The sequence below is a fragment of the Cynocephalus volans genome, chromosome 4 (genome assembly GCF_027409185.1).
Source record: "Cynocephalus volans isolate mCynVol1 chromosome 4, mCynVol1.pri, whole genome shotgun sequence".
Lineage (NCBI taxonomy): Eukaryota > Metazoa > Chordata > Mammalia > Dermoptera > Cynocephalidae > Cynocephalus > Cynocephalus volans.
Genome location: NC_084463.1, coordinates 117026232 through 117038760, shown reverse-complemented (window position 1 = coordinate 117038760; position 12529 = coordinate 117026232). Strand labels below are relative to the sequence as shown.

The following is a 12529-nucleotide window of genomic DNA, read 5'->3' as shown; positions in this document are numbered from 1 at the left end:
CCTAGAATTTACCTAGAAATGAATAAATACATTACTCAGTGTCATTTAACTAAAATTTAAAGCTAGTAACTAACAGAGCACAAAATTGAAATAAATTTTCCAGCTACAGTTAATATGGTGCCCCTTTAGTCTGGTACCTCCAGACATATGTTTCCCTCTGTACCCCCTTTGCTATATACCTCTTCCCTAGTTTAGTAGTTTGCAGTGATTAAATTTCAGATGGATTTCTAAAAATTCAAATGAATGGTGACCAAATTATTTCAGATATTAGTCACTTTGTGGGAAGAATTGCTGATGTATTTGTATTAGTTAGCTAATTTGTATTATCAAGACATAAATCAAATTAAACCCTTTCTTTTCTCAGTTATGAAAAATACTACTTGATATGTTCCCTTTCTCACAATGGAAAGGATCTTTTTAAACCTATTCAATCAAAGAAGGTTGGCACTTATAAGAATTTCTTCTATCTTATTAAATGGGATGAACTGTAAGTGAAATTTCTGGCTTTTTATTCTTTTAGTGTGCCCTGTTCTTTACTTTTTAAAATGTATGCATCCTAGCTTTAATTTTTATTACCATTTCCACTGAAATGTATTAAGTTCTTACTGGTATCTTAGGACTCATCTAAATATGATTCTATAGAACAGACTGAAATTATCGTTAAAATATTTGAAGTCTTTTTTAACCGTACATCTTATTAAATTAAAAAAATTAAATATAAATTAAAAAAGCAAAAACATGCTGTTAATTCTTCCTACAGTTTAAGTTGAAGACATAAATTTACATATAATTCTAGAAAGATGGTGTTTTATAACATTGCTTACTTTAGTATTTATTCTGTAACACTATACAAGGATTCTGGCTCTTGATTAACAGATAAAAAAAAGTTATCTTAAGTCCTTCTTTAAGATGATATTTTGTACTGTTAATATTTTTTAAATAATTGTTTTTAAAATAAGGGAAACTTTTCATTATTTAGGCAGGTAAGCAGTTGCCGAACTTTTCACTATTTGTTCCACATTTATTAAATGGTTTTCTGCCTTTCTTTTATTATTTTTTAAGTTACAAATATAATACGTGTCTGTGAAAACAATCAAATAATACAAAAATGCATTTAGGGTAAACAAACATCACCGTGTTTTCAAACTTAGTATCTCAGAGTGACCACTGTTGGTAAACATATACGAGCGTATGTCTATTTGTGCATATATGTGCATACTTACATCCCAAAACAGAAATACTCATAAACATTCATCTAGCATTTCCTAAAGGAAGTAAAAATGATTACTATTATTTTGCCTGGAGATTGACACTGCAAGTCTTAAGTGAAGGTGCTTATAAATTTTTAAAGAAAGTAATGTTCTATTTTGAAATTTTATGCTATTAATGAAATTTGTTTATTTAAGATTTTTAACAGTACAAGTTAGTCAAACATGCTACTTCGCTAAAGTTTACTCAGGATTAAAGATTATTTGATAAGTCAAATAAAATACCTAAAGTTGTTAGTTGTCTTAAAGGGTTAAACTTCACAATCAATCTAATTTGTTCTTTTTATTAACACATTTTCCCCCCCATAGAATCATTTTTCCCATCCAGATATCACAGCTGCCGTTAGAATCACTTCTTCATCTTACTCTTTTTGGAATTTTAAATCAGAGCAGTGGAAGTTCCCCTGATTCTAATAAGCAGAGAAAGGGGCCAGAAGCTTTGGGCAAAGTTTCTTTACCTCTTTTTGACTTTAAACGGTAAGCATTACTGAATGTGATGGTGAGTTACTGTGGACACATCTGCATATCAGAATTGGCTGGAGGACAGGGTGGAGAACAATGACATACTTGAGCTCATGAGCTGCCTCAGTTTTTCCAATGTGATAAAAGGAGGTTTAGAGACAGATCAGAGGAAGCCAGTCTGAACATATCTGTGTGGGTAGGCAGAGGATTGTTTGTCACTCATTGCTACAGGAGAAAAGCAGCAGCCAATGACTCTTAACTGTCATTTATGTAAAGTACCTTATTACTGACATAATACCATGGTCTTACAAGTTCCCTTGATGTTAATAAAATAACTCCATTTTTTTCTCTTCTCATTCCTTTCCTACCCACCTCCAGTTTCAGAGTCTACAGCTGCACATAATTTCCTTCCTTAATTCTTTTTACCTGACTTAATTCTTTTTTATCTGACTTTTTACCTGACTATCCCTTACTGCTACAGGTCCCTGGTGTTTAATCTGCAAAGGCCCCACATGTGTGCAAAAAAACCTGTTGAGGGATTCTTTCTCTTATCCTTAGGGATAAAGGAATTCCTTTTGAGCTTTGTGTCTATTAATAGCTATTGGGATAGTGTAATCCATCTAGCCTTTTAGCTAAACATTTTAATTATGTTCTAGATAATAATCTATTCTATGAGATGATCAAGGGCCTTCCTAAGGGAGAAAAAACACAATTGAATAAGTTCAGGATATGTGACGTACAGTACATGGGAACATTCTGGAAATTGATAATGCACATTAGCATATTAAAGCAACTATAAATTTCTGTAATCAAGAAGCCTATTTAACTATATTTTAGAACAATACATTTACTGTAATAACAAACACATAGCACTTACTATGTGCTATGTATCTGTCTGAGTGCTGTATACATATCCTTATATTCTTCATAACAGCTCTGTGAAATATGTATTGTTATTATCCCCTTTTAAAGAGGGAGAAATCAAAGTATAGAGGCTAAGTGCCCCAGGGCATTTAGCTAATAAGAGGTAGAATTGGGATTTAAACCAGGCAGTCTGGGTTCAAAAACAGTGTACTTAATTATTATCTTGTGTTGACATTTTTAAACTTATTTGATACTGTGGCACTTTTTTGCTTTTCTAGAATATATCTTTGAAAACGTGTTCCCTGGGACAGTTTGAGAACTCAATAATAGATCTATTTAACCTAAGATAAAACAATTAAATATTAAGAATTTTTAAAATTGTGCTAATCTAGTTCTACTTCCTTTTTCTTCCTAAATGGCATACAAGCCATTTAGTAATCGTTTTTTGAAATCATGATGTTCAAAACATTGACTTTACAGATTTTGTTCTTGAAATACTCTTCTCACATGTACTTAAATATAGCATTTATTTATATGTTTTTAATATTTTTCTTTCTTTTAATCACTTTCCCATATTTGAGGAAGTAGTATAAGATTTTTTAATTCTCTGCCTTTTTGTGGGTTCAAATTTTATTTGTCACCTGACATAATTCTGGACCATCACGGGCTAGAGAAAAGCAGTTGAAGGAATTACTTTTAATGGGGTGCATTTAGAACCTTTTGGTAAATATAATCCATACTTACTCTAAAATAGAATATACTGATATCATTGGCCCGATGAAAGAGAATAAGTGTGTTCTCAACTGTCTTTGACAGAAATGAGAAAATGAAATCTAATCTCATCATTATCATTAGTTTTTTATAAATAAGTCACTTCTGAAAACCTTCTTGCTCTTTTTTTTTTTTAAAAAAGATGACCGGTAAGGGGATCTTAACCCTTGACTTTGTGTTGTCAGCACCACGCTCTCCCAGGTGAGCTAACCAGCCATCTTTATATAGGGATCTGAACCCGTGGCCTTGGTGTTATCAGCACCACACTCTCCCAGGTGAGCCACAGGCTGGCCCCTAACCTTCCCACTCTTGAAAACACCAAGGGTCTTTGCTTAAGTAGAGAACCATCACTTTTTGTCACTCTTGTTGTCTAGTAATAAATGGTTTTTTTAGATGAATGACATAACATTGTTTTATAATTCAGGAATCTATAAGTTGAAGAACAGTTGAGTTCTGTTAGATATTTAAATAATTTGCATACAACACTCTGCTGTTAAAATAGTGAATAGATGGTATTAAGCTTGATACTTTGCCAAGTAGTGCAGTTGACTTAGGTAATATTAGGACTTCATATTCAAGAAATACTCAGAAATTAGGAGGGGTGATGAGTTTCCATTATTACAGATAGAAAAACAAAGTGTTAATGATCTAGTTCAGTTTTAACATACTGTGGTACAGTGATCAGTAATCCTGGTCTTGAAATTCTTTAAAAAATTTCTGTTTAATGAAACGAGTCAGGCACAGAAAGAGAACTACCACATGTTCTCACTTATTGGTGGGAGCTAAAAATTAATATATAAATTCACACACACACACACACACACACACACACACACACACACACGCAAGATATAACAACCACAATTACTTGAAGTTGATACGACAAGCAAACAGAAAGGACATTGTTGGGTGGGAGGGAGGAGAGGGAGGAGGGAGGGAGGTTTTGGTAAGGGGCAACAATAATCAACCACAATGTATATCGACAAAATAAAAGTTAAAAAATAAAAAAATAAAAAAAAAAATAAAATTCTAATCAATAGCAAAAAAAAAAAAAAAAGAATATCACAGTTTTGCAACCCCTACTGAAATAATAGATTTATGAGAGGGTTTCATCACATCAGTACTATTGGCATTTGGGGCTAGGTGATTCTTTGTTGCGGGAGGCTGTTCTGTGCATTGTAGGATGTTTAGCGGCATCCCTCACTTCTACCCACTAGATGCCAGTAGTATCCCTCAGTTGACAACCAAAAATGTCTCCATACATGTGAAATGTCTACAGAGAGCAAAATTACTTTTGATTGAGAACCATGGATCTAAGCAGTGATCATCCATGCCTTGTTAAAACCCCTAAGTGATTAGCTTTTCTGGAACTTTATATCAGTTCAAACTGAATAGTACCTGAATAAATTGATGAATCTTGCGCTGGCTGGTTGGCTCAGGTGGTTAGAGTATGGAGTTGGTAACACTAAGGTCCCATCGTTTAGGTTTTTATAGGCCATTTAGACTGTCGCAAATGATAAAGCAAATTCAAAAGCAATCATAGATAATACGTAAATGAATGAGCATGGCTGTGTCTAATAAAAATTTACTTAGAAAACCAGGTGGCAGGCTGGAGTTTGCTGAACCTGAGTTAAAAAATGCTTGGAAAGACCTATCAACCAAATTCAAGTGCTTGACCTTATTTGGATCCTGTTTTGAACAAAACTATGAAAAATAATTTATTAGACAATCAGGGAAATTTGAATACTGACTATTTTAAAATCTTAAGTTATTATTGTTAATTATTTTAGGAGGGATGATGGTGTTATCCTTATTTTAAAAGGAAAAAGTGTTTATTGCTTAGAGATATATAACAGTATTTATAGGTAAAATAATATGACTGGGATTTGCCTTAAAACAATCTAGTTGGGGATGAAGAAATGATAGATTATAACATATCAAAGATTCAAAGGCCGTTATTAAGACTAGAGCCTAGTTTTGGAAAGGGTATTTGCTGTTTAAATAAAATGGAGAAAGATTTGACAAAGTTTATGGTTTTCTGCTTTTATATATCCTGTATTATTCTTCAGAAATTTCTTCTGTGTAAAGATATTGATATATCTTTGAATAAATGTTTTAATTGAAGTAGGCCATAAATTGGTAGGGGTCAGCATACTTGAACCCATTGCCTGTTTCTGTAAATATAATTTGTTAGAATATAGCATGCACATTCATTTATGTATTGTTCATGCTACTTGGCTCTACAGTAGCAGAGTTGAGTCTTTGCAACAGAGACTGTATGGCCCACAAAGCTCAAAATATTTACTGTCTGGCCCTTTACAGAAAAGATTTCCTGACCCCTGGTCCAGGGCACAGATATAATTTCTCATCTCAAATGATTGGTGCTTTAATGCAAAGTAGTTTTTTTGGCCACATGTTTTTGTTCAGATGATAAAAGTCAGGAATTGGTTTTGTAATCCAAACCACCACCTTGAGATGTATTCCTTTGTAGAAAATCTTCAAAGACTGTCCTTCACCTTCCTATTTATAGAAGTTATTGTAGGATGGGTGACTCTCAGTGTTATCCTTCTTGAGTTCTGTCCTCATCACCATTCTTCCCAAGATACATTCTTCCAGTCTTCCTCTCTTTGATCCCACCCCACACTTCAGTACATTTACCTAAAGTCTCAGCCCAATATGGAGAGTGACTCCTTCTGATATGTTCTTAAAGATGATGATATTCTTTTTATTTAGTGGATGAAATATTAACATTTCAGATTCATTACATGCGTTGTGAGTTTTGAATTAATTTTTAAAATGAAAATTACAGTATTCTTTTTACGTTCATGAAGGTTTTTAACATGTGGAACTAAACTTCTCTATCTTTGGACTTCATCACATACAAATTCTATTCCTGGAACAGTCCCCACAAAAGGATATGTCATGGAAAGAATAGTGCTACAGGTAATGGTACTTCTTGACATATGGAGATGTTTAAGTTTCTTAATAAAAAATATGTGTATGCACCATGATTTGGATGTTACTAAGGATGCCTAATTGATCTTGTTTCACTCTCAGGATCTCTCTTCAATTTAAAAGTCAATAAGCCATTTCTGATTTCTTTTCTTTTTTGCTTAAAGGGAAATTTATTTAATGTAGATACTTACACTAATGAAAAAAATCTCAAATCAACAATCACTTTTGCACCTTAAGAAACTAGAAAATGAAGAGCAAACTAAGCTCAGACCTAGCAAAGGAAGGAAATAATAAAATTAGGGCACAGATAAAAGAAATAGAAAGAAAATAGAAAAAAAATAGAGAAAATCAATGGAACCAAAAGTTGGTACTTTGACGAGATCCACAAAATTGACAAACCTTTACCTAGATGGACTAAGAAAAAAGAGAGAAGACTCAAATAGCTAAAATCAAAAATGAAAGTGGTCATTACAACCAAATTTACAGAAATCAAAAGGGTTATAAGAGTACTATGAATAATTTTTGATCAATAAATTAGATCATATAAATGAATAAATTCCTAGAAACACGTCACCTACCAAGACGGAATTATGAAAAACAAAGTTTGAACAGAATTATAGCTAGTAAGATGAGTGATTATCATCTTTCAGATTCTTGATGCAGGACTTCCTTGAGGAATTCTTGAAGGGCTGATCATGTGGTGGCGAACTCCCGCAGTTTTTGTCTGTCTGGAAAATACACTATTTCTCCCTCATTTCTGAAGTGTAGCCCTGCTGGGTATAGTATTCTTGGCGGGCAGTTGTTTTCTTTTAGTATTTTAAGTATATCATCCCATTTTCTTCTGGCTTGTAGAATTTCTTTTGAGAAGTCTGCTGTTAATATGGTAGGCACTCCCTTATAGGTGACTTGACACTTTTCTCTTGCTGCTTTTAAGATTTCTCTCTTTGTCTTTGAGCTTTGCTAGTTTGACCATAATGTGTCTTGCAGAAGATCTTTTTAGGTCGAATCTGTCTGGGGATCTTTGAGCCTTCTGAATCTGAAGGTCCGTGTCTCTCCCTAAACCTGGGAAGTTTTCTGTTATTATTTCATTGAATAGGTTTTCAATGCCTTTTCCTTTTTCCTCCCCTTCTGGAACACCCATGACTTGAATGTTTGCGCACTTAAGGTTGTCTACCAGCTCTCTTAGATTTTCTTCATTTTTTAAAATTCTTTTTTCCTTTTTTTTGTCCACCTGGGTTGTTTCGAAAAGGCAGTCTTCAGGATCAGAAATTCTCTCTTCTGCTTGTTCTAGCCTGCTGTTTAAGCTCTTGGTTGTGTTTTTTACTTCATTGAGTGAATCTTTCAGTTCTATGAGTTCTGCTACATTCTTTTTTAAGGTGTTAAACTCTTTGTAAATTTCCTCCTTCATATCCTGGATTTTTTTTTTTTTTTTCTTGTTTCATTATATTGTCTAGCTGAGTCTTCTCATATCTCAACAAGTTTCTTTAAGATTGTTGCTTGGAATTTCTTTTCAGTCATTTCAAGGGTTTCCTGCTCTGTAGTGTCTGGTATTTGAGAATTACTATATCCTTGTGGTAGTGTCTTATTTTCTGGTGTTTTTGTATTTCTAGTATTTCTATGTTCATGTCTGGTCATCTGGTAGAGCAGTTGCTTCTGTTACTCTGGAGTGGGCTGTGAGGAATGAGAACGTCCTCTTCTTTTTCCATTATCTGCTGATGATTCTCCTTGAGTCAGTGCGGTCAAGTGTCCAACTGGCTTCCTGCACAGTAGCTGTGGGTATTGCTGTGGCATTGAGCTGCTTTTGCAGCAGGCGTGGTTGTGGCAGTGGCTGTGGTGGGCCACCCACATGGCAGTGATGTTTTGGGTGTGCTCCTTGCCTGCTTCCAGGCAGGGGATGCTGCCCTTAGCTCCTGCTTAGGACCGTACGCATGCTGTGCTGCTTGCCTGCTTCCAGGCAGAGGGGGCTGCCCTTGGCTCCCACGTTGGTGCTCTGCTGCTTGTCTGCTTCTGGGTGGAGGGGACTCCCCTCAGCTTCTGCCTAGGACCCTGGGTATACTCTGCTTCCTGCCTACTTCTGGGTGGAAGGGGCTGCCGTTGGTTCCACCGAGGACCTTAGGCATGCTCTGTTGCTTGCCTGCTTCTGGGCAGTCATTTCCTGTTTCTGAGAAGTAATAGTAAACATGTACTGTACCCATCCCAAGGAAATATCCCAGATATATTTGCTATTCAGAATTACTAACAATGGTAATCACTTTCAACGAAAGGACTAATTTAATATTCAATCTAAATCTATCCTGATTGCTAAGAAAAATCAGTTTTCTTAAAGACAAAGAAGTTAATGTTGCAGATATGTGAACTATAATTTGATCATCTTCTGTTAAATTTTTAAGGTTGATTTTCCTTCTCCTACATTTGATATTATTTATACAACTCCTCAAGTTGACAGAAGTATTATACAGCAACACAACTTAGAAACACTGGAGAATGATATAAAAGGGAAACTTCTTGATATTCTTCACAGAGACTCATCACTTGGGTAAGTTCCATTTATTCTGTTTTGCCTGGTTATCTCCTACAATGTAAAGCTCAAGTTAAAGGCTTATATTAAATGCCCTGATTTAGTTCATGATTTAGCAGCTCTCTTGGTATAGAAAGTTTTCTATTTAACATTTTTTTTATTATATGAAAAGACTGTATGACTGCATGAAAGTTTAGAAATTTGCACAAGTCAAACTTTTTACTTTAGCAAAAAGCAAACAACAGACTGGGAGCTATATTTACAATAAATATTAATAGATTGATTTCCTTAATCTATAAAGAACCTTTTCACATGATTAAGATAAAGACCAGCTCAGTAATAAAGGAGACAGTATGAACAGGCAATTCTTTGGAATAGAAATATGATGGCTTTTAAACATCTGAATAGAACCTTTTCATTTTGAATATTCCTCAATTGAACTGTATAATCATCTTCTAAAATTTTATAGAACCGTTTGTTTTTCACATGGCATTCGATTTTACTTGTATGAAATGGATGAAATCCTTGCTATCTCTTAGGGTAGGATAATGCTTTTTCGACTTTGATTTCTGGTGCCTGGCATCTGGTTAGAGCTTAATAAATTTTTATTATACTGAATTATCCTTTATTTTCATAACTAAAGTTCTTTTACCCAGACAGAATGATTTCTTTTCATCCCCAAGTTAGGTTTGCTATACCTTGCAGTTTTCTATTTTAAATTAGTATTAATGATTCTACCATGAAGCGACTGTCCCAAATGAATAAATTTCTTTTCTGTATTTTAATCATTGAGATTATAACTATGCCATTATGTATCACTGAGAAGTAATTCAATTCTATTATGTATGCAGACTTTCTAAAGAAGATAAAGCCTTTTTGTGGGATAAACGCTATTATTGCCTGAAACATCCGAATTGTCTTCCTAAAATACTAGCAAGTGCCCCAAGTTGGAAATGGGTTAATCTTGCTAAAACTTACTCATTGCTTCACCAGTGGCCTCCACTGTACCCTCTGACTGCATTGGAGCTTCTCGATTCAAAGTAAGTCAAATATATTTACTTGTTCTATTTTATTATTGTCAATTTTTCCAGCAATGTATCTTGTTGTAGGAGTTGTGCACTACAGTTTTTACTATCTGAAAAGACTATACATAGGAGCACTCCCCCCACCCCCCACTTTTTTTTGCTGCTGGCCAGACAGGGATTGAACTGTGGATCTTGATATTAGCAGTATCACACTCTAACCAACTGAGCTAATTGGCCATCCCCCTTTTTTTTTAACATGACAGCAATTCAGTATAATATAAACGTGTGTATGCTTTTTATACAAACAATCTTTTGCATTGAGAATATCAAAAAAGCACTTCATGTCATTTAAACCTAATCTCCAAAGGGTTACGTTGTAAATTTGGAATAATATATATCTTATGATGTGGGCCAAAATTAATTTTTATAAATTTAAGATTTCTAAATAATCCCTAAATTGAATCTGTGTAGCTCAGTAAAATTATTTTCCTAAAAAAAAGACGTAATACATTGCTTTTGAATAAAGAGCTATTTGAGTATTCTTTGTCAGGAACAGATTGAGATTGCATTTTCAGAAAGTACAGCTTTGCTAGAAAGAAATTGTTGTCAAATCTTGATTTTGTGGGATTCTTCTAGATTTGCTGATCAGGAAGTGAGATCCCTGGCTGTGACCTGGATCGAGGCCATTAGTGATGATGAGCTTACAGATCTTCTTCCACAGTTTGTGCAAGTGAGTTTTTTACTAGGTTACCTCCCTCCTCACACCTCCCCCCCCCCCCCCCCCCAGTTTTTATAAGTAGGGAACTTGCTAAGGGATCTTCTTTCTATTTTGATTGAGTAGTTTTGTGGGAAGTTTGTTAACCACTGACCTAAATTAATTATATGTGTAGGATTTGAAACTTCATAGATGCCTATCTGATGGGCATGGGAGGGGCCAAGGCAAGAACTGAACAGATAAAATCTCCTCAGTCTCCACTGTTCCAGCTGTTTTCCTTAAAGGAAATACCCAGGACTACAAAGAAAGTATAGCATGTGGCTGGCTGCCAAACATTTGTTGGATTTGAGTAGTCCAGGATATGCTGACCTGCTGTGTGTGCATGGACTATTTTCGTTTGGTATTTGATGCTTGACTGTGGACCCTGAAGTTGCCAAGTGTGCCTGCTCCAGAACATGGAAGAAGCCTGCCAGTCTTTTCCCATTCAGAGTGCAGGTAAGTATTTCAAATCAGAAACAAACAGTCCAGTCTTTAACAAGGAACACCAACCATGATGTCCAAAAGACTCAGCCCCTGGTTCCAGCACGACATCACCAAAGATACCTATTGTGATATATACTTGGAACCAGCACAGCTGTTCTGTGATGAGGAGCAAATCACACTTTGCAGCAAATGCTTCCAGTCCCACAAGCACAAGCATCACATGGTGTATGGGATACAAGAGGCTACTGAGAATTACAGAAAGTTATTCCAGAAAATATTGAGCATATTGAGGAAAAACTTGAAGTAGCTAAAAGCATATTGCCTGATGAGCAAGAAAGAATGATCATGATCCAGGAGGAAGAGCAGAATTTTAAAGAGCTGATTGAGTCTGAATATAGGATAAGATTCTGGTTGGTGAATGAAGAGAATGAGCTGAACATCCAGAGACTGGAAGGTTGCCTATTTGACTTGAACTTGAGAGAAACCAGTCTGAATCAACTGGTCAGGTTTGCCACAGAGCTGAAGTGAGGAGAAGTCCCAGGAAATCCTACAGAGACTGAATGATATGGAGAGAGAGAACATGAAGAAACCGAAGGAGAGTGAAGTCAGGGTTTCTGAACGGATTGGCAGCCTCCAAAGGTTCACCACAGAGCTTGAGAAGAAGTGTGGGGAATGTGCCTTAGCACTGCTCCAGAATGCAAGACATTCTTTCAAAAGGAGTGAGTCACTACTCCTTTGGTGTCTAAAGACAGCTCGTATCACAGACCTGAGTTTATGCCAAATAAGAGGAATGAGCAAAATGCTAGGAGTATTCCAAAGAAATATAAATTTGGATCCTGAAATGGCTCATCCCTGCCTGGTCTTATCTGAGGACCTGAGAAGTACGAGATTTGGAAATATCCATCAGGATGTGCCTGGCCACCCAGGCAGATTTGACTGCAGTGCCACTGTGTTGGGTGTGGAAAGCTTCACCTGAGGAAGGCACTATTGGGAGGTGGATGTGGAAAAGGCAAGAAAATGGCAAGTGGGCATATACCAAGACTCTGCAAATAGAAAAGGCAACATGCTCAACGCTTCTGGAGACAAAATCTTTCTCATGGGATTCATGATGGGAACTGACTGCACCTTGTGGATCTTTCCACCTTTAAAAAGGGTCTCCCTGAGAGAACAAATGCACAAAGTTGGAGATTTCCTAGATTATGAGTGTGGGCAGATATCATTCTACAATGTGCCAGAGAGATCCCTCATTTATAATTTCTCTTATCTCACCTTCCAAGGATCTTTTAGGCCTATATTTTCTCTTTGTATCCCAAATGGAGACATAAATTCAGATTCTCTCACTATCTCCTCCCCTTATATTCCTTCTTATAAAGTTACTGTTAGCCCTTAATCTTCCTTTGTGTGAGATCCAAGACCACAAGAGACCAGAAAGTTAAGCATTACTTTGTGAAAGAAATTTTATAAAGTA

At 35.6% G+C, this 12529-nt stretch overlaps 2 protein-coding genes across 4 annotated transcripts in view; both read left to right on the top strand.

Moving 5' to 3' along the window:
- PIK3C2A (phosphatidylinositol-4-phosphate 3-kinase catalytic subunit type 2 alpha) overlaps nt 1-12529 on the top strand; it is a 106261-nt gene that overhangs the window by 64339 nt on the left and 29393 nt on the right. For all 3 annotated transcript variants that reach the window (XM_063092715.1, XM_063092714.1, XM_063092713.1), the window contains exons 12-17: nt 365-487; nt 1578-1745; nt 6197-6308; nt 8711-8856; nt 9690-9878; nt 10500-10593. In XM_063092715.1, the coding sequence (XP_062948785.1) occupies nt 365-487; nt 1578-1745; nt 6197-6308; nt 8711-8856; nt 9690-9878; nt 10500-10593 (832 nt within the window). The remainder of the gene's footprint in view (nt 1-364; nt 488-1577; nt 1746-6196; nt 6309-8710; nt 8857-9689; nt 9879-10499; nt 10594-12529) is intronic.
- LOC134375024 (probable E3 ubiquitin-protein ligase TRIML2) lies at nt 11132-12451 on the top strand. Its single transcript, XM_063093153.1, is given in 3 exon segments — nt 11132-11345; nt 11348-11586; nt 11588-12451. Coding segments are annotated over 3 exon segments (1317 nt in total).